The following is a 22,514-nucleotide window of genomic DNA, read 5'->3' on the forward strand; positions in this document are numbered from 1 at the left end:
TGTATCTTAACAGCAAAAGTCAATGACAAATAAGCAGAGAAATACTGTGAAGCTGTGGGGCTTGCAGACTGAGCAGTGGGAGCTGGAATCCTCCAGGCATGGATCTTATCAGAATGATATAGGAGTTTTCTTTGTCTGCTGACTTCTGGTCCAAATATCCAGCCTCCTGGCATGTGATTATGAAAGGACCATAAATAGTCTGGAGGGAATGGGATGCCTGGAATGTTTACTGCATTTTAATGCCCTAACTGCAGGATATTAAGAATTGAATACTGGGCTGCAAACACACAGAGACACACACACTGTGCTGCTGAGGTGAATTTCACAGATGCAATTTCCACCTTCTAAGCAAAAGCACATCTGCTTGGCTTCCATAATGCCACTCCAAGTGCACAAGGAAAATGCTGCCATGCACTGAAATATTTGTGCCTGTGTTCCGGGTGCTGTGCGAATGTGAGATGCAAGGGTGTCCAACACTGCCACAGAAGGTAAAACACAGAGGCAAAACTAGCCAGGGAAAATTATTTTCTGGCTAGTAGCGTTTTATGGGTGTAATTTATGTTAGGTATCTCTTGGTTTTGGCCTCCTACAAGGTAGATGAAAAATTCTGGGCTCAGAAATCCATCATCATAGCAACGGCTGATTATGCAAAAATTCAGTATCTGCTACCTACCAGGCTATGCAGAACAGTGATGAAGTGCCAGGATCCTGGTTCAGAAATTGCTTTGAATCAACAGGATTTAACACTGTGAATCACAACCAAGGAGGCCAGCAAGTCCCTTCAAACTTTTGAAAGGCTCTTACTCCAGGAAAATACTCATGTGACAGGATGGTTCATTTATCATGTTTAAGAATTGATTTTCAATGTGGATTTTGACAGTGAGAAAATGCAGACAGCCCTCTCTGACAACAAGAGAATCTGTCTTCTGAGGGAATAGAATAGGAATGGAATAGAATAGGAATAGAATAGGAATAGGATAGGATAAGGAATAGGATAGGATAAGGAATAGGATAGGATAAGGAATAGGATAGGATAAGGAATAGGATAAGGAATAGGAATAGGATAAGGAATAGGATAGGATAAGGAATAGGATAGGATAAGGAATAGGATAGGATAAGGAATAGGATAGGATAAGGAATAGACCAGACCAGTTTGGAAAAGACCTTTGATATCATCAGGTCCAACCTACCACCCAGCACCATCTAATCAACTAAACCATGGCACCAAGTGCCTCATCCAGTCTCTTCCTAAACACCTCCAGTGATGGTGACTCCACCACCTCCCTGGGCAGCACATTCAAGTGCTGTTACTTCTCTCAAGGTAGAGTGAAAGCCAGCAAAAGACTCTGCAAAGAGTACTGGAAGCCTGAAGAATGAAAAGCATCTGCAGCTGTTGCAAGATAGCTCACTGTTAGAACTGGCCACATTTGTAAGCAACAATCAGATCACAATTTGACAGAAAAAATTTAAAGTAGTGAGAAGCCTGAAGTTTCTTGATTAAAAACTTTGAAACATAGGAGCTCAATGCAGAGATCTCATTGGTGAGATGTCCTCTTTGTCAATGCACACTTGAAAAACAGTTTCTTTAAAAACTCCTCAGCTCTCATCACAAGAGGAAGAAACATCATTCACACATGTAAGTGCAGTGCCTATGTGAACGTGCATTGCTCACAACAAAACACTTTTTCTGTAGTCATGGAACTGCATCCATGGGGCTCTATCCCCAGCTTTAGAAGACACATCCTATGTGCTAGTAAATGGAGAAGTATTTCAGTCAAACCTAGTGCAATACTCCTTTCAGGCTGCACCAATCAATTGCAAGGACTCATTCTGCACGGGTTGTTCTAGTTCCCCAGCCCCCCGTTGGCAATGATAAATCAGAGCATGTGTTGACTGCTCGTTGTTTCAGGTACAGAGTCCTGGCAGCCATGTAACATTGCCACTATTGGGGCTGATCCAACTCATATTCACGAGGTTTAAGAAACATGGCACAGTATCATTCTATCAGTCAGGGTTGGAAGGGACCACAAGGATCATCTAGTTCCAACCCCCCTGCCACCCTGATCTAGGCAGGGACACCTAGATCAGGGTGGCCAGAGCCTCATCCAGCCTGGTCTTAAACACCTCTAGGGACGGGGCCTCGACCACCTCCCTGGACAACCCATTCCAGGGCTTCACCACTCTCATGGGGAAGAACTTTTTCCTCACGTCCAGCCTGAATCTTCTACATTAACCAACAGAGATATTCCAAAATCAGCTGGTAGAAGCAGGCATAAAATACCCCTCAAAACAATGACACCTCTCCAAAATGATATTGCACTCTCTAGCAATTAAATCAACTCACGCACTGTAGTTGACAGAGGACTTCAGAGATGCTCATGCTGACACACAGGGGCAGCGATTTATCCCAGCTTACCTTCTCAGAAGCTCCAGACTTACAGAACATGCTGGTCTGCATCCAGAAATGCAAACAAAGCTTTAACATACCTTAACTTGCACAGCAAAGTTCAAGAAAGCTTTTACCTTTATGTGTGAAGCATTGATGTAGCCTGTATTGTTTTCTTTGGTCGGCACCAGCTCTACCCGGTTCTCCTCATAAGGAACAACCTCCCTGATGCGATTGCGCTCAGTGTTTTCAGGCAAGGCAGCAGTGGTGAAGATCCCATCCGCCTTTTTCTTTGGAATTTGCTCATATTCTGTAAACACCATCCCCTCTTCCAGCTTCCTCTTCAAGATTTTGCACTAAGATTTAACAGAAAGGAACACCAAGGCATTAATCCCTCCTGGAAGAACGTTTACCGCTAGATCAGTCCATCAGCTGTTTGAATTTCAGCGTGTAGCCACAGCACTCTCTCACTCACAGCACTCTTTTCTCAGCTGCAGTTATCTGAGGAAACATGACACACTCTTATTTCCCCTGACCAAAAGCCACAGGCACCTTTTGCATTTCTACATTCCCAGCTCCACGTCTTTTTAAAGGTTGACACCAGAAGAAACAAACCCATGCTCAGCACCATCCTGATGCAGGGCGAACTTCTGTGTGATTGCACCACAGCAGACACTTGCAAAAACATTGGAAGTTATTCTTTTTTTAGGAAGGAGATCAGGCTGTAAGAAGTGTGGTGTGGTCCACGCTTTCAGAACACCCCCTGACTTGCAAGTGTGCAATTCCTGTGGTTGAACACAACACCCTGTGTGCACAGGCAGAGGCTGAGCGCTGTCCTCTGTGCGCCAAACACTGCAAGGCTGCAAATTTCCATGCAGAAAGCCACAAAAATTCTTCGCAGGTATGCCTCTCAAATCTTCATGGTGGCAATTGGTTTTGATTTCCAAAATTCATGCCCACACTTGCAAGTACAAACAGCAGGAGGCAAACAACTTGTTTTAATTAATTTAAACCCCCCCCTTAGAGATATTAACTGAATTCCTCAGCTGCACTGGAACCTGTAATATGGGATCTATGGATGATCACCGTAGAAAGATTGCCTAATCAAGAGAAAAAAGATGTGCAAAATGTTAAGATTTATGGATTGATCTTGTGTGACACTGTATGGTCAACTGCCATGATGAACAGCCTCAATTTTCAGCAGCTTCAGTAAATGTCAAGATGTTTAACACACTGCCAGCATCTAAAGGCACACCACTGTTAACCACAGATCTTTTCCATTAATGGCTCTGAAAACTTCTAAGAGAGTACTTTACTTTTCTTTTTTTTTTTTTTCACATCCCAAGTAAAATTTTAATACTACAGAAACTTCATGCTGCTGGGAACAAAGGGAGCAAGCAACATTTCATGAGGATCCATCTTACCCTCTCATCCATTGGCACCTTGGCGACTTCATCCTGGCTGTCCTCCGGCACTGGAACCCTAGCAACCGAGAGTCCGTTCAGCGCTGCCAACATCAAGGGCCTCTTCTGGGCCTCCAGGCCTGCCATCTTCTGCTTTTCTAGATTCTTTTGGCAAGAAAAGGCACGTTTTCATCTCTGTGTGATTATTTATAATGCCAGTAAAATGCTGGAATGTTTTTTTAATCTCCAAAATCTGCAACTCTCTGGCCAAGGAATGCAGATGATCACCATTAGCATGGCAAATTCAAATACAACCTCTATTCTTCCTGTTATTCCTCAAAGGCCTGCTCCTACATGAGCCCAGAATTTTAATTTCAAAGAAGCAATCCCAGCATATAATGCAGTTTACATGCCATCAAAAGACACAAGCTGAAGCATTTTTCTGCACACACCATTCTGAATGTAGGACACACAAAGCATCACCCTGTGACGTTCGAGCAGCACTACCGTAGCCAAGCTACCTGGGGCACCTTCTCAAAAGCAATCATTTCAATCCATCACAATGCAGGTTAAAACACAGGCCACTGTTTCTCTTCTGTGATGGTAATACTTAAAATGAGGAGTCTTCTGATGCACTCAGCTATAATAGTGATTCAAATAGCACCCATGATATATTTTGTGCTGAAAACTGAGCTCGCATAGCTCAGAAACTGAACCTAACAGCAGCCCCAAGGAGGGTTATAGTTTGCTATATTCATGCATCATAGAATCAATAAGGTTGGAAAAGACCTCAAAGATCATCAAGTCCAACCTGTCACCCAAGACCTCATATTATGCTATGATGTGGAGAACCACAGTATGTATTTTAAATTCATACAATCATAGAGTCAGTCAGGGTTGGAAGGGACCACAAGGATCATCTAGTTCCAACCCCCCTGCCATGGGCAGGGACACCTCACACTAGATCAGGCTGGCCAGAGCCTCATCCTGCCTGGGCTTAAACACCTCCAGGGATGGGGCCTCAACCACCTCCCTGGACAACCCAGTCCAGGGCTTCACCACTCTCATGGGGAAGAACTTCCTCCTCACCTCCAGCCTGAATCTCCCCACCTCCAGCTTCATTCCATTCCCCCTAGTCCTATCACTACCTAAGACCCTGACAAGTCCCTCCCCAGCCTTCTTGTAGGCCCCCTTCAGATACTGGAAGGCCACAATGAGGTCACCTCGGAGCCTTCTCTTCTCCAGACTGAACAGCCCCAACTCCTTCAGTCTGTCCTCACAGGAGAGGTGCTCCAGCCCTCTGATCATCCTCGTGGCCCTTCTCTGGACACCTTCCAGCACCTCCAGATCCCTCCTGTAATAGGGGCTCCAGACCTGGAGGCAGTACTGCAGGTGGGGTCTCAGCAGAGCTGAGGAGAGGGGGAGAATCACCTCCCTTGACCTGCTGGCCACACTTCTCTTGCTGCAGCCCAGGATCTGATTGGCTTTCTGGGCTGCAAGTGCACACTGAGAGCTCCTGTTGAGCTTCTCCTCCCCCAGCACCCCCAAGTCTCTCTCCTCAGGGCTGCTTTCCAGCCAGTCCCTGCCCAGCCTGGATTTGTGCCTGGGGTTGCCTCAACCCTCATCATCCTGCTGCTCTCCTTAAAGCACTGGGACCTAAACACCAAAAAAGAGAGATCATCTCCAGAAATACCCAAACTAGGAGTATTTTATTCTATTTCCTCAACAGTTCTTTCTGCTGGATTTGGAAGGAGATGAGCACAAGGGAAGTGGTTCCCAGCATGCCTATGGAAGCTGTGATCACCACGCAGGCCAAGCTCAGCTCCTAAAGCACATTACAGAACCTGAACACCCTCTGACACATGTAAATGGTTTGATTTTTCAAAAGCCTGTGAACTTTTTCCTCACCACTGGGTTCCTCCACAGCACTAAGTGAGAAAAACCCCAAGCAACAAACCAGACCAAAACCAAACATCAAAAAAGCAAAGCAAAATTCCAAACCAATCATCCCTTCACAAAGCAGCTTCTTTCTTTGGTACTTGCAAGGCAAAAATACACAAATCTGAGTTTGAAAGATCAAGGTCATCAGATTTCCATTAATATAACGTGTGATTCCTGTCACAAAAGGACAGTCTGCATGTATTAAGACTGCTGATGCAGGCTGAAACCACCTTGAAAGCTTACTGCTTTTGACCAAAGACTGATCTGAATGATTACTCAGAGGAAGAGTCCTCAAACACCGCCTCAAAGCTCTCTTCTTACCTTCATTTCCATCCTAAAATCCTTTGAGTTTCTGCATCTCAGTATGTTCTCTTTCCTCAGATCAAAGGAGGATATATATGTGTGTTGTTACACCCCTGTCTACAGTATTCATTCATGAAAAACTATGATTTATAGCCAAGTATCTTTCTATATTTAAGCTTTAAGATTCTGCAAGGAGGAAATTCAGTCTCCATGATACAACTGAATGGCCCAGGTTTGATAACTAAGCATTACATCAGTGGAAGGATCACCAATGAACAAGAATACCTATGTATATATAATGTCTCTGAAAGGATAGGATAGGATAGGATAGGTTGGAAAAGACCTTTGAGATCATCACGTCCAACCCATCATCCAACACCATCTGATCAACTAAACCAAGCACCCTATCAAGTCTCCTCCTAAACACCTCCAATGATGGGGACTCCACCACCTCCCCAGGCAGCACATTCCAATGGACAATCACTCTCTCTATGAAGAATTTCTTCCTAACATCCAGCCTAAACCTCCCCTGGCACAGCTTGAGACTGTGTCCTCTTGTTCTGCTGCTGGTTGCCTGGGAGAAGAGACCAACCTCCACCTGGCTACAACCTCCCTTCAGGGAGTTGTAGAGAGCAATAAGGTCTCCCCTGAGCCTCCTCTTCTCCAGGCTAAGCAACCCCAGCTCCCTCAGCCTCTCCTGATAGGGCTTGTGTAATAGTACTTGAGTAGTAGTACTTAAATCTAACTGCATGAGTATGTTACAAACTCTTTTCTGTTCTAGACCATTTAGATGCTTCATTAATTTGTTTCTGGAACTGTTCTTATTTCAGGTCTCAATACTGAAAAAGAAGCACCCCAGCCCCAAACTATGGCACATGCTTTGTTCTCCATGACTGCAGTTACACTCCCAAGGGCATTACATCAAGCACCTAAGTCAGTCACTATCTGGCAAGCATCCCCCATATTTCTGTCACTGCTTGCAGGGGCACTGCAGCTTTTAAGTGGCCTGCATCAGGCACAGTGTGGCCAGCAGGAGCAGGGAAGTCATTCTGCCCTGTACTCAGCACTGGTTAGGCCACACCTTGAGTCCTGTGTCCAGTTCTGGGCCCCTCAGGTTAGGCAAGATGTTGAGTTGCTGGAAGGTGTCCAGAGAAGGGCAACAAAGCTGGGGAGGGGTCTGGAGCACAGCCCTGTGAGGAGAGGCTGAGGGAGCTGGGGTTGCTTAGCCTGGAGAAGAGGAGGCTCAAGGGAGACCTTATTGCTGTCTACAACTCCCTGAAGGGAGGTTGTAGCCAGGTGGGGATTGGTCTGTTCTCCCAGGCAACCAGCAGCAGAACAAGAGGACACAGTCTCAAACTGCACCAGGGGAGGTTTAGGCTCGAGGTGAGGAGAAAGTTCTTCCCAGAAAGAGTTGTTAGCCATTGGAATGTGCTGCCCATGGAGGTGGTGGAATCACCATCACTGGAGGTGTTTAGGAGGAGACTTGATGCGGTACTTTGTGCCATGGTTTAGTTGATTAGATAGTATTGGATGATAGGTTGGACTCAATCTCAAAGGTCTTTTCCAACCTGGTTAATTCTATTCTACTCTAAATTCATTGTTTACCAGGACTCCATTTCTCATACTTGAGTACATTTTAAGAAACAACAACAAAGAGAAACCCCAAAACAAAACACACACACAGAAAAACCAACAACCAAAACAATCCAGATGCTCAACGTGTCCTGCTTCTGTAACTAGGTGTCAGGTCGTTCAGTGAGTTAGTGGCAATATAGGCAATTCCTATTCAGCAGCTCCCAGAGGTTTACTCTGAAAACTGTTACATATAAACCAGCAGGAAAGTCAATCAAAGGGACCATTTGAAAAACTCAAGCTTCCATTATGTTAGGTACTATGTGAGACTTACGTTGGCATCCCTGCAGAGAAGGAAGGCAATGCCAGCCCTGAAACACAGTTTCTCACCCAACACAGTGAACACGTCAGACCCACCCTGCCAACAGATCTGCAGGGGCCAGGAAGCTCTGCAGGCAGGAGGGGAGCAGGCCTTGAGGCAGGGCTTTGTGGTCAGTCTCCTCACCACCTGGTTGTGTGCTCTGCCACCTCCCCCAGGCTGGTACTGCTGCCAGGGTGGTGGCATCAACAGCTGGATTAGATTTGGATGTGGCCAGCAGCTGAACAACCAGAACAGAGGGAGCAGACAGGCCCAATAGCAGCGCACAGGATCAGGCCCTTTGGTGGCCATAGAGATCTTACAAAACCAAACTGAATGTGGCATTTAACATCCCATTTCCCAACTTCAAGCACACCAGCATCTTCCCACCTGTGTGTTCCCCACAGTGTACTGATCCAACAATTTTATGGTATGGAGAGTGATCTGTATGATTACTGATTTCCCAAAACTGCAAGAGGAAGGCACTTACCCTCATCATCATTTCTCTTTCTATAATGCTGTCCTCAATAGAAAACATTTCAGACACAGGCCTTTCCTTGACAGGCTCTTTCTTGACCCGCTCCTTCACACTGGTGAGGTCAGGCTCTGAGATAGACGGCCCGAGCGAAGACCCATTTATTGCCATTTGATCAGTTCGAGAGACACTAATGGCTTTGGAAGGCCCTGGCCTCATGGCCTTGGCCCTGGCTACAGCCACAGAAATGCTAACAGGGTCCTGCCTCAGGGCACCGTTGCTGACACTTTTACGAGGCCCTGGATACTCTGGGGGAGGTTTATTCGGTATTCTGGCCAGCGCGGCCTGCAGCTGAGCGCTGTACTCCATGTCCTCATGGAGGGCTGCTATCCGTGACACAGACCCTGGGGCTTCTTCCTCCTCCTCGCTTTCACTGCTGTGTATCAGCATTGTGGCATCGGAGAATGTCTTTTTGTGATGATAATGAGGAACCTGCTGAACTTCATGTCCCATCTGAACCGACTCTTCTGGCTGCACCTGCTCCCGCAAAGTGTTCCTGCGGGGCAGAGGGGCGTTTAAAGTTTTTAATGCCATGGCTTCTATGTCCCGTACCATATTGCTGATGACCTCCAAGCTGTGGCGCTTGTTCACAGCTGCATGATGCTTCACGGCCATGAGGGGCTCGCTGACCTCCTGCAGCGACTGACAGACAACCGGTGAGCTGTCCTCTTGGAAGGTCTTTACTGAGAGCTGGACTTTGCGAGTGACCAAGTCGGGACTGCTCCCACTGACGTACTTGTGTCGGTGACTCGCCAGGTCTGGCGTGCTGGTGGCAGGACGTGGGCGTGGGTAGGGAGGTGGAGGTCTGAAGAGATAGTTCTTTAGCATGTGAGTGGTGTTGTAACTCTGGTTGTTCTGCAGCTGCATGTTAGCCAGCTCTGGTGTGCTGACCGTGTGGGATATGGCACTGGCTGCTGTCTTACTTTGCCCAGCATTGCTAGGGTTCACTTGGTCAGATGGAGTGACGGGCTTGTTATAGCCACTACCCTGAGGCCCATATGTAATCGTGTAAGGATGTCTCTCTCGAATCTCAGGCTGACTGTAAACGAGGTCTTCTGGCTGGTTATAAGCATGTGTGTTTCCAATATTGAGATTCCTTAAAGACTGACTCTGGCTATCCATCTGGATCACCCCTCTCTTCATCTGTCTCATGACAGTTTCATAGTCTGGAGTTGGCCGGTAAGATGGTACGATGATTGCACTGTGTCTGTGGCTGGGAATATAGTCTGCTCTCATGATGTCACTTCCAGGGATGCTCAGATTTGAGGACATTGGAGATGCCTGGATGAAGTTCTGAGAGCGATTGAGGGAGTTCATGCTGTGGGCACTGCATACGCTCCCATTGGGTCCATTACCATTCAAGTAGCTGAAGTCCATTGGACACCTATCCAAACTAGTCTGAGACCTACAGTAGAAAGTTTCTTCATTTCCATGGAAAATGCTATCTGTGTAGAACAGAGATAAAGACATGGACAGTTGTAACATACAAGGAGTCACTCAACTTTAAAACTTCAAATGCAGTCTGCACCAACAAATACAGCTTGATGTAGAAGAACTGCAGGGAACATTGGGTCTTAGGAACATCCTCGAGTCACTGACTGAACTAAAACAAAATGACTCACTTAAACACTCCTGAGTGAGCAAAAACTGAAGTTCAGATTCCTGTGGGAGACAGTAAAGGGGAAAGAGAGGAAGTGTTTTTGTCTGGCATGGCATCTCCTCCCTCAGTATCTGGAAGGATTCACTGCTGCTGCCACCTTAAAAATCCAATGCTATTAGCCTATGGTAATCCTAAAACTTCTCTTGTTGTTTCTGCTAATGCACTGCTGTCTGTGATTTGAGGGAGCTGAGGACTGTGAAATTAGAAATCCTACTTCAGATCAGTCAACATTTTTGAGGATCTGAGGTATAATACAGCAGGGAGATCAAGACACAGGGGAAAAAACAAAGCTAAGCAAAACCACTCCACAGATGCACTAAAAAATACTACATACTTCAACAAAAGATATTTGAGAGGGAATCAAGATGGTGAAGATGATGTCCTGTATCACAACTTCACCAAGAGACACTCCACGTTGAAAATTTGTAGGAAAATAACAGCAGCTCCCAAAACTCTGAAAGCAGCTGGTTCTTCAACCATAGAGATCAGCCCGTGGTAAAACTAAGGGAACTCTGCAATTCTTCTAACTTTGAGGATGTAACTCTTCACAGAGCCTCAGCTTCACAATAAAATAGTGATAGCCACCGAGTCAAATCCCCCCCCTCAGTGACAGCCACTGAGCATGCAAGGAACTGTACCTTCAAAATATCAAATTCTATCTTAAACTTTGTCAGACCACCACAACTGTGAAATATTACCAAGGTATGACAAAGAGCTCCTCTGCTGGTAACAGCACTTCAACTGTACCTTCATGAGCTGCACAGAACAGTGACAGGCCTGGCCATGTGTATTGCAAAAGGTGGTGTGGTCAAGGGTGTGAAGCCAAGATGTTTAGGGGCTGGGCTCCATTCCTGACTTTTATTGAAGGAACCTGGTACAACCTCCTAGAGAATTGGTTTGTGAAACATGAGGGTAAAAATAGTTTCCAACAATGCAGGCAGATGCTAGTTAAAAAAAATCCACAGATTATCTAAGTATAAAGGACACTATGATTTCTCCTACAGTGAAAGATAATTCCTGTCTCCCCCTCACTCCATTTCTCTCCCTGGCCCCAGCCGGCACTGCCTTTAAGGACAGCCATCGCATGTCCTTTAGAAAGGAACCATCTTTTCAGCTCACTGAACTGGAATGCCAGCTTTAAGGCTCAGAGTCATGCACAGCCAATTCCAGAGAAATTTCAAGATTTAAATGGGACTTTAAACAGAAAACTTACTGCAACATTAACTATAAAACTGCAGAAGCAGAAGCTCCCACCTGACCACAACAGCGTTACAAAAGCAGACCTAAAGGTTAGGAGCTTCTTTGCATACACATAAAATTGAAGTCCATTAAAGGAAAAAAATATATATCTTTTTCTAAATACCTTGTGAATTATGTGTTTCAGTGTAGTGCTCTCCACACTGGACATGCATAGGAGGCAGTATAAATGGATGTTGCCTGGGCTGAAATAAAAGCACAAGTTAAAACCAAAAGCATTAGGAACATTGTTTTTTTTTGCCACAGTTTTTCCAGCTGAAACAGGAAAAACGGTTCTGTGCCCTTTCTACTGAATACTGCTCTTTTTTACCCAGCCAAAGACACGTGGCTTGGCATTTCTTGAGAGAACAGAGAATAACATATTGTAAATTGTGTGCTAAATTCTGTCACAGAGCCCACAGCTGACCAGTTGACTGCTTTAAACTCAACCACTTCAGAAAGCAACATCCAGACTTCCAGTTCACTTAGAACTTTTCAAAGCTTTATTAAAAGCCTTTGCCCTTGAAAAATTAAACCCAAACAAACCAGACACCTAACCAGAACAAAAGCAGGAGATGGAACAAATTCAAGGACCTGGAACACTGTTACACAAGCACTAGGAGCATATATGTGGGCTTAAAATAACCTGGCAAATTATACTGACTCGATAATGAATCGGAGCCTTCCTCCAACGACCTGCACTGCAACAGAGTTTTTAGCCCAACAAATATCACAGGATGCAGCTCAGCATAAAAACAGCAGGATCATTTGCAGGGCCCCTCAGTTTAAGAAGGACACTGAGATGCTTGAATGTGTCCAGAGAAGGGCAATGAGGCTGGGGAGAGGCCTTGAGCACAAGCCTTATGAGGAGAGGCTGAGGGAGCTGCGACTGTTTAGCCTGGAGAAGAGGAGGCTCAGGGGAGACCCCATTGCTGTCTACAATTCCCTGAAGGGTGGTTGTAGCCAGGAGGGGATTAGTCTCTTCTCCCAGGCAACCAGCACCAGAACAAGAGGACACAGTCTCAAGCTGCACCAGGGAAAGTTTAGGCTGGAGGTGAGGAGAAAGTTCTTCCCAGAGAGAGTTGTTAGCCATTGGAATGTGCTGCCCAGGGAGGTGGTGGAGTTCACCATCCCTGGAGGTGTTCAAGAGGGGATTGGATGTGGCACTTGGTGCTATGGTTTAGTCATGAGGTCTGTGGTGACAGGTTGGACTTGATGATCTTTGAGGTCTCTTCCAACCTTGGTGACTCTGTGAAATCATAGCTGCCACAGTATCCACTACTTCTGTCCATTGGTAAACTGCTGCATTCTGCAACTGCACTGTACTGTCCTCACTGATGGCACAGGGCAAAGGTTATGAAAATATACTTAGACATATGAAGAAAGTAGATAAGAGAAGGAAGACATTCTGTTTTAATGAATACAGAACTTTTAATCTCATGAATATGTCTTCCTCAACAGCAGAAAAAGGTCTTCACATCTGGACTGATTCAAGTAGTTCAAACTCTTCAGAGAAGAAACACCAAACAATTTACCTTTGCATGCACATGCACGAAATGAGCGCCATGCAAATTAGCTACTGAAGAAGAGGGGCCAGGGAAGGGGTTACATTTACATTTTGTATGTTCATGGCCAGAAGAAGTGAGAATCAAAGAAGCTGAGCACACACATGAATTCTTGCATACAAAATTGCTGTGTTAAGCCCAAACTGGAAGATGACAAGAAATATTTCTGCTACAACAATTACTTTCCAGGGTATAAAACCCTGTTCTCACTGCAGGCTGGGCAAAGGAGCCTGCTGCTGATCACCTGAGTAGCAGATCTTAGTCGGGAACAGAGATGTTGAAAAGCCTAACAAAGGGAGAGCAGAGGCAAAGTACATGGAAGAAGTGACTTCTGCTGGGGATGCAGAGAGCTGAAGATGACAGTTTTCTTGGGGATAGATGTTATGGAAGGCATCTGCAAGAAATTTGGGGGGGTTACATCTGCAGAAGGTCAATATCCAAATTCAGGACTGCTTGGATTTTCAACTGGCTAACTGAACATATCGTATTATGTTCTCCTACATGGAGGTGGTTTTGCTGGAAAACCAACATGATGATCTTCAGAGAAATGGCAAAGCCTTACCCCAAACATTCTACTGCACTTCCCATTTTTGCCTACTGATTTATTACCATGCAAAGCAAATGAATAGGTAGGTGTGTAAAGGTATGTACACTGAAGACAGCGCTCAGAAAGGCTTTTTTTTCCCCTCCCAAAGAGAGCTGTTCCAACAAGTTAGCAAAGCAATGATGAAAAAAGCAGTTGAAAGTTCAGTGTGAACAGCTAGCAATCCAGTTCCCTTTCCAATTGATGAGCATGCATCCCCCCTCTTGATCTTCCTAAGGCTTTCTAAAACTCCTTGCATCCATGTGTTCAAAACACAAAGAGGCATCAAGATTTGTTTGTCCTTTGGAAAGGGAGACTTCCATTTCTCGTATTTAATACAGCAGGCAGCTCTCTCCTTCCCCTTGTTACATAGCTGAGGCCATACCATAAAAATTCAAAACACATTTCACCACTTCACCTTCAGATTTTCATAGGCATCTCCAGAGACCAAACAAGGAGATACCAAAAATACTGCAAATATGCCTCAGAGAGTACATTGTGATGCCTTAGAAATGTGATAAGAATGAAAGGATACAAAAAATCCAGAACCAACTACAACAGTTTTCCTGCCTAATGGCTGGGAAACCTAGAAGGCAAATTTCAGATTGAATGGATCACAAAACAAACACAGGAAAACAGCCTGGGTTGTTGGGTTGAGGTCAGTGGTGACAGGACTTGATCTTTGAGGTCTCTTCCAACCTTGGTGATTGTGTGTGTGTCTGTGTGTGAAATCTGCAAAGCTAAAGCTATTATAACATCAGTACCAGCTTAATCTTAATTTTGGAACATTTTGATGAGCTGTAACCATACCATGGGGATATGTCAAGAAAATATTCCAGTCCCTATCAGTTTTCTGCTATGAAGTGACAGGCTAATGGAGTTACTGCTCCAGGATGGTCGGGGCCTGTACCACACATGAAAACTGACAACCTGCATATAGATAATAGTGCCCTCTGTCTAAGGAAGCAGTGCTGCTGCTGCTCTTATTTAACAGATTCTGAATTACTTCAAGAAATACATGCTAGATGTTAGAATTGGATCCAGAAAAATGGCCTTAAAACTGACTTGTTCTGTGAAGATTTCAGGAAAAAGTCACCAGGCTTTGTCAGATCTGTTGCCTTTCACAGAATCACCAAGGTTGGAAGAGACCTCAAAGATCATCAAGTCCAACCTGGCACCACAGACCTCCTGACTAAACCATGGCACCAAGTGCCACGTCCAATCCCCTCTTGAACACCTCCAGGGATGGGGACTCCACCACCTCCCTGGGCAGCACATTCCAATGGCTAACAACTCTGTGAAGAACTTTCTCCTCACCTCCAGCCTAAACTTCCCCTGGCACAGCTTGAGACTGTGTCCTCTAGACACAGTTTGTAGAGATTAGTTAAATGGAAACAAATACGGTTTAAGGAAGTACTCTGAATCATAGTGCTGCAGTGATTTTAACCAGTTGAGTTAAAAATCACACAGAAAATAGCCTCTTAACCCACAGATTTGGTAAATTCTAAGTAGGCTGTAATACAACAACATGAGGAATGGAAGAAATGCAAAATGAGAGGCTGTAAAATTAGGTATTGGCTGGGTTTTGGTGTATACAGTGTGAGACACTTCCAATTCTTTCTAGAGGATTATTTTCCTCCACATACTGAAATAACTCAATCCAGTAGAAAAGATGCTCAGTTTCTGCAGGGCAAATAAAAACACAGTGCCCTGAAGACAGTCATTTCTAATCCTCAGTGGTGATATTACCCAGTCAAATTAATCAACCTGGGCAGCCACACCCTTGAAAACTCATTCCACTCATACTGCCTACAAGAAATGGGTTGATGTGCTTACTTGAAATTGAGAAAGTATTCCATCTTACACAATGTCCTAGCCTATTAGAAATGGTGTAGACACTCTTAAAGACCACATACCAAGGATGACCTGCTCCAAGTGGGCCGTCGGCGGATAGGGGGAGGAGAGCTTGACTGTCTGTGGAAGGAAGAGGAAAGAGAAACACTGGGAGTTAGAATTATTTCAGTACTGACATGAGACTGAAGGGGGGAAAACAAGAGATGAAGAATCTCTAAGTACTTCTTATTAATGAGATTTTTTTATAAAAACTACAAGTAAATGAAAGTAATTCAGGTTGTTCTCTAAACACAGGAAGTATTCCAGTTCCCTACTAGACATGCCTTCTGTTCATTATCCTCTTTGGCTCACATTGAAGCAGAAGAAAAACCTCTGGTTTCAAAACGGATCAAACAAACGAGCCTCTTATGCAATAAAAACTGAACATGGTGTGCAGGCACAGTCTCAGGTGGCTTAATGGGAAGTTTAAAACAAGGACAATTTCATGAAATTCATAGCAATCACTCCAAGGCAATGCACACAGATCATGAGGGAACAAGAGCAACGGGTTAGATAACACCGGCAGAGCCACGCACAATGTTAAGACTAGCCAGATGCAGTGGAAGGGACAAGGAGTGTAGGAGGTAAAAAAAAACCCACCACAACCAACCAACCAAAACCCAAACAAACAAAACACACAAATGAAGAAGGGAAAGAAACAAGTTGAAGGAGGCAGAAATATAGTGCTTACGTGAAGAGAGGAAAGGTGGGATTTGTCCTCTTACTGTTTCTGATCTGGTGAATGATGTTATGTGCAATTAGAGGAAATGCACACAGGAAAACAAACTGTCATTTTAACACAGAGGGCAGGAAAATTATTTGGCTAGAAAACACATTGGCATATGCTGTCACCAATATCTGTGGCTCTAAGACAGAAGCTGATATCACAGAAGACTGTGGTAAGTAGTTCCAGTAGCAAAAAGTACATTTAAACTCCAGTTATTTCAGCACAGTGACCTCACACGTTGCTCCCTATCTTTATTAGTCCACACACTGGTAACTTGTATATGGAACTGGTACATGCATACAGTTCATGGTGTCCACTTGTGGCTCAGCATTTAGAAATCAACACAATCTAGAACTATGGCTTCTGCAGGCTGGATTGTGAACGGAAACAAAGCAGCCCTTTCTGTTGACCCCAATATATGGCTTTGAAGGGGACATACTCCATGATGACAGACTATGTTACTTCATTTTCCTTCTTGATTGTTACAGTGGAGGCAACCAGCAGCTTCCCTCGAGCTCAACTCCTCCGAAATCATTAGCATTTAGTACTGGACTACTGAAATGCATTATGAGCTGCTAAGATATGTCTTCTCTGGCCTTCCACTCACCTCCCATGAACTGTAAGCACCATCTGAAATCTAGCAAGCATCTCTTTTCAGTAAGTGAAAAGATGACTCTATGTAGTTCACATTATTGGTCTCTCCAATACTCTAACTCACTGTATGTTAATACAGAATAGAATAAACCAGGTTGGAAAAGACCTTCGAGATTATCGAGTCCAACCTATCACCCAACACCATCTAATCAACTAAACCATGGCACCAAATGCCTCATCCAGGCTCTTCCTAAACACCTCCAGGAATGGTGATTCCACCACCTCTTGTTCTGGTGCTGCTTGCCTGGGAGAAGAAACCAACTCCCACCTGGCTACAACCTCCCTTCAGGGAGCTGGAGACAGGAAGGTCTCCCCTGAGCCTCCTCTTCTCCAGGCTAAGCAACCCCAGCTCCCTCAGCCTCTCCTCACAGGGCTGTGCTCCAAACCCCTCCCCAGCTTTGTTGCCCTTCTCTGGACACCTTCCAGCAACTCAACATATTTCCTAAACTGAGGAGCCCAGAACTGGACACAGTACTTAAGGTATGGCCTAACCAGTGCTGAGTACAGGGGCAGAATGTGTGCACATGCAGTATTAGGAAGCTAGATCTTCCAGTCTTCCCCTTCATCATTTTGGCTTTATTTTCCAACAGATGGCATTACCCAGCTGAACAGATGGGATGTCCAGCTCTAACTAGAACTGCTGTTACCTCTAACTAGAGCTGTTTATGGCTCTTAACTGGAGCTGTTGATAGAGACTTCTTCATACCTTTTCCAGCTAACTACACTGATGAGTTTTGCAAGTAATTTATGTTCTCACTACTATACAAATCCAGAATATCATGAAATTTCTCAGAACATTGACTGCAGTGTGCCCAGGCAGCCAGGAGGGCCAATGGCATCCTGGCCTGCATCAGGAACAGTGTGGCCAGCAGGAGCAGGGAGGTCATTCTGCCCCTGTACACTGCACTGGTTAGGCCATACCTTGAGTACTTTGTCCAGTTCTTGGCCCCTCAGTTTAGGAAGGAGGTTGACTTGCTGGAGCGTGTCCAGAGAAGGGCAACGAAGTTGGTGAGGGGTTTGGAACACAAGCCCTACGAGGAGAGGCTGAGGGAGCTGGGGTTGCTTAGCCTGGAGAAGAGGAGGCTCAGGGGTGACCTTATTGCTCTCTACAACTACCTGAAGGGAGGTTGTAGCCAGGTGGGGATTGGTCTCTTCTCCCAGGCAGCCAGCACAGTCTCAGGCTGCACCAGGGGAGGTTTAGGCTGGATGTTAGGAAGAAGTTCTACACAGAAGAGTGATTGCCCATTGGAATGGGCTGCCCGGGGAGGTGGTGGAGTCATCATCACTGGAGGTGTTCAGGAGGAGACTTGATGGGCTGCTTGGTGCCGTGGTTTAGTTGATTAGGTGGGATGGATTGGTTGATAGGTTGGACACGATGATCTTGAAGGTCTCTTCCAACCTGGTCTATTCTATTCTACTCTACTCTATTCTATTTTTGAAAGAAATTTACTTGAGACTGAAATTGCTAACAGCCATTTTGACTTACAACTAAGGCATCATGAATTCCTCCATCACTTAGGATGGCTCCACCTGTGTGAGAGGACTAGCTCAAGGCTAGTTTCTTAATAGGTACTCAGAGTAAACCCTGAAGGCAACCTTCAGTTTCAGATTTACAGCCTTTGCTGCACTGTGCTACTATGGCTACAGAGATTAATGCTCCCAGATGTCCTCCCATGTTTGGCACACATAAGAAGCAGATAAATTATACTGTTGCTTAAAAAAATGCTACTGCGATTCACATTCTGGCATGTTAATATAGGTCACCTTTCAGTTTATACAAACACTCTGGGTTATGAATGGCAGAGACCAAGGGCTTCAGTTCAAGACTGTCAGATTTGGCTGATTGGGGAGCATCAGGTCTCACAAGGCTCAGAACAAAAATTTCATTCTCAATTGTCTGTTCTCTTGCTGGTGGTTAAAGCAAAAGAAGGGAAAAAAAAAGGGAAAGGGGAGGGAAAGAATAACTGACATAAGTGACTAGAAAAAAAAACAACAAACAAAACCAGACATGCCAAAACTCAGATCAGTTCCAAAGCAGGGTGTCAGAAAACAACTCTGAAGGAAGAGTACTCACTCTGTGCAGATTTTGTTCTGTTTGTAGAACTTGTGTCTCGCTGAGAACAGCCGTGAAATATACTTGGCATTTTCAAGATCATCCTTCAAAAACAAGGGGGGGGGGGGGGGAAATGGTGGGGGAATCATTAATTTTGTTAATCTTATCAAGAAGTATCAAAGAGGAGCTCTAAAAATCCAGTTGCAGTAATGCTTGGTAACTGGTAAGGTTTGTCATGTACAGAATCTGATTGCCAAGAACATGTCTAGTGCCCTCAAGAGCATTCAAGGCATTGAATTGCCGAAATACAGTGGCATGCCTTTACATGCTGCCACTTCACTGCTAAGTCACAGTAGGAGGGGAGGAGGGACAACAACAAAATATGGCTCAAGTTTGCTGGTTCATTTTAGATACTGGCCTTGGCTCAGGGAGATGTGGAGTGATTTTAAATAGTGCAGAAGAGCACTGCAGCCCTCTAGGTTCCAGCATGCACACACACATGCCCAGTTTCTGCAACTGCTTATGCTGCTGTATTTATGCCAGCATGAAAGACGGTGTGGCACTATGGATGTTTAATTCAACAAGCACTTCAGTTGCTTTCACACTTCCCAATATAGTATACTTTGGGATGCTTGGAGAAGAATACAAACATTGGTAGCCAAATGAAGATAATTTCACACTCTGCATAAAGTCAAATGTGAACCTGCTGGGAGGACGTAGTGACTCTCAACATGGTTCCCTTTGGGAAAGGGGGAATTTAAAGGTTTCTTTAAGCAGCTTTCTTGCTGACATTGATGAGGTGTTTTTGTTTCCTTACTGTGTGAAAGAGTACATTCTCTTCTTTGTTGATCAACTCCAGAACAATTGAAGACTTGTTATGTGCTATATTCCCAATGTCATTCCACCTGCAGAGTGAAGAAAATGTGGCAGAGTTTGCCAACACATACATTCACACATTTGACAAACACATTGAGAATCCTTTAGTCAATATGAGTCTCATTTTATGTGAAAGCTTTTCAGTAGCTGTTTGGTGAAGAGACATGGTCAGGAAAATCAGGAAGTCATGTTCTGGTTAAAGGAGAAACAGATACTCAGCTCTTCACCCGAAGCAGGAGAATTAAAAGTTGTCTTTAAAAACACCAATGTGAAAACTCATAATAAAAGAAACACTGAAAATACATTCATGATAAACATCTGACTGAGCAGTGGCATTTTTTAACTGATTGGTGTTTTTTAGCCACATGCAAAAGAAATCTTAAAACATGCTTTTTAATCGTGCCATTCGTCTCCAAACGCCGTCTCCAGCTTTCCTTTCCTAAAGCAGGTTGACAGCGTGGTTATGTAGGCTCTGCACACCATGCTCATACTCTGGTTTTAAAGTTTGCAATCTCTTTTTTTTTTTTTTTCCCTCAAGTAATTGTCAGGTTACTCAAGATCAGAGTTATAATCTTCTTACGAATAGCTGACAGACATTTGCGTACATCGCATGCAATCCACGGGGATGGAATGGACTTGTTTGTTCAGTTTGCAGCATGCATTCCTCTTCATGTCATGGCAGGATGCTCAAAGTACATATTTCCAAAGAGTGAGGATCTCTCAGAACAAACTGTCACCTCTACATGCAGAGAAACCTCTTGCTTTTGTCACTTGGCATAGCTAAAGGATTATCTAGTTTCTTCTCAAAATTCAACATGCAGAACACGAGCTATGTGAAAAAGGGAGACCTAATGCTTTTGAAGATGACACTCTCACAGGCAAAATCCCCCAACATTCCAGCTCAAGACTTGGCTACAGTCTAAAACTCACTGCACCTCATAAACCACAATCTTTTGGCTGTGCAAACATTCACATTCTAATAACAGGGAATAGTAAAAATCCACTTCAAGTTAACACCAATAGCAACAGAAGTACCCACCAGAACAGTAGCAAAGAACAGCGAGTGAAATCTTAGCCCCCTTGGAACAATGAAGATTTCTAGCAACATTTTCATACAGAAAAAACTTTTGTAAGTAAGAAAACTCATGAAAGAAAGTTAATGGAAAAGCTGAAGTGATTTTTAGTAACCATGTTAAACAGCAGAATCAGAGTCAATAAGGTTGGAAAAGACCTCAAAGACCATCAAGTCCAACCCGTCACCCAACACCTCATGACTACTAAACCTTGGCACCAAGTGCCATGTCCAATCCCCTCTTCAACACCTCCAGGGACAGTGACTCCACCACCTCCCTGGGCAGCACATTTCAATGGCCAACAACTCTCTGTGAAGAACTTTCTCCTCACCTCCAGCCTAAACTTCCCCTGCTGCAGCCTGAAACTGTGTCCTCTTGTTCTGGTGCTGACTGCCTGGGAGAAGAGACCAACCTCCTCCTGGCTACAACCTCCCTTCAGGGAGCTGGAGACAGCAAGAAGGTCTCCCCTGAGCCTCCTCTTCTCCAGGCTAAGCAACCCCAGCTCCCTCAGCCTCTCCTTGTAGGGCTGTGCTCCAGACCTTTCCCCAGCCTTGTTGCCCTTCTCTGGACACGTTCAAGAGTCTCAATGTCCTTCTTAAATTGAGGAGCTCAGAACTGGAGACAGTACTGAAGGTGTGGCCTAACCAATGCAGAGTACAAGGGCACAATGACTTCCCTGCTCCTGCTGGCCACACTATTCCTGTTGCAGGCCAGGATGCCATTGGCCTTCTTTGCCACCTGGGCACACAAGGGACACAACCTGGATTTTCAAACTTATGAAGTGAGAAAGTTCATCTTTCTTTTAGTGGGGCACTTAAATATGGCAACCAGATTTTCAGAAAGGTTAAGCACCTAGGCTACAAACCATGAGGTTTCACAGATTTGCATTCCAAAGCATCAAAGAACCAGACATAAAGGCAAGAAGAGGGATCAAAGCCTTGTAAAGTAGAACAAGATACATGACAGACAAGTACATCTTTCTTACCGTCATACCCATTCACAGATATCAGAGGTTATTCTTTATCACATGTCTTACAGTCAAGAAGCCAGTCCTGAAGTATTGGCACTACTGAAGTCACACATGGAAGTAAGAAAATGACACCCCCTGCCCCCACCCCGAGCCCTAAGAAGAAACTTGCTTTAAATCCAAAAGATGCTAGCTTGTACCTATAAATCACAGTTGTCCTTCCAATTCTGTTTTTAATGAAGATTCCCATGAAGAAAATACCAAGGTGTATGTCATTTCCATGATTATCCTGCAAAGAAAGGACAGTGTGTTTAGTTCAATAAAGAAAGTGGCCAATACATGCACATAAATGCATGCTGAGTTAACAAACAGAAACCCTTCTTCAAGACTCTTAACTAACCTATACTTTGCTGTTTGGTTAGCATTTAACTGGATTCCTTCTGTTGATTAGTGAGAACAGACAAAGGCTAAACAAGCTCAAGGTTCTCCTCTGTGGAACATACACACACCACAAACTGGCATTCATTGTATAATGCCCTACATTCCCTATCAGTGTGATTAGAGCTATCTAGAGCCTGTGTGACTACCAAAAACAATAGTCCTCTTTTGCATTCACAGTGTTTTTCCAGCCATCTGTTAAAACATGTAGAGATTTCAGAAGCCACGCCTGGAGATGGAATCCCTCTCAAAAGCTCTATCCTTCATGCTTCCTCTTTAAAGTACTCCATA

The 22,514-nt window shown here is 44.6% G+C and overlaps 1 protein-coding gene across 1 annotated transcript in view; it reads right to left on the bottom strand.

Moving 5' to 3' along the window:
- The window catches only part of PTPN14 (protein tyrosine phosphatase non-receptor type 14), a 92,956-nt gene that overhangs the window by 13,734 nt on the left and 56,708 nt on the right, over positions 1 to 22,514 (bottom strand). The window contains exons 7-14 of the mRNA XM_009897505.2: positions 21,986 to 22,074; positions 19,687 to 19,774; positions 18,891 to 18,973; positions 15,459 to 15,516; positions 11,522 to 11,600; positions 8,454 to 9,943; positions 3,811 to 3,954; positions 2,524 to 2,742 (exon numbers count right to left, since the gene is read on the bottom strand). Coding sequence (XP_009895807.2) covers positions 2,524 to 2,742; positions 3,811 to 3,954; positions 8,454 to 9,943; positions 11,522 to 11,600; positions 15,459 to 15,516; positions 18,891 to 18,973; positions 19,687 to 19,774; positions 21,986 to 22,074 — 2,250 coding nt within the window. The remainder of the gene's footprint in view (positions 1 to 2,523; positions 2,743 to 3,810; positions 3,955 to 8,453; positions 9,944 to 11,521; positions 11,601 to 15,458; positions 15,517 to 18,890; positions 18,974 to 19,686; positions 19,775 to 21,985; positions 22,075 to 22,514) is intronic.

This window comes from Dryobates pubescens, chromosome 2 (assembly GCF_014839835.1).
Source record: "Dryobates pubescens isolate bDryPub1 chromosome 2, bDryPub1.pri, whole genome shotgun sequence".
Lineage (NCBI taxonomy): Eukaryota > Metazoa > Chordata > Aves > Piciformes > Picidae > Dryobates > Dryobates pubescens.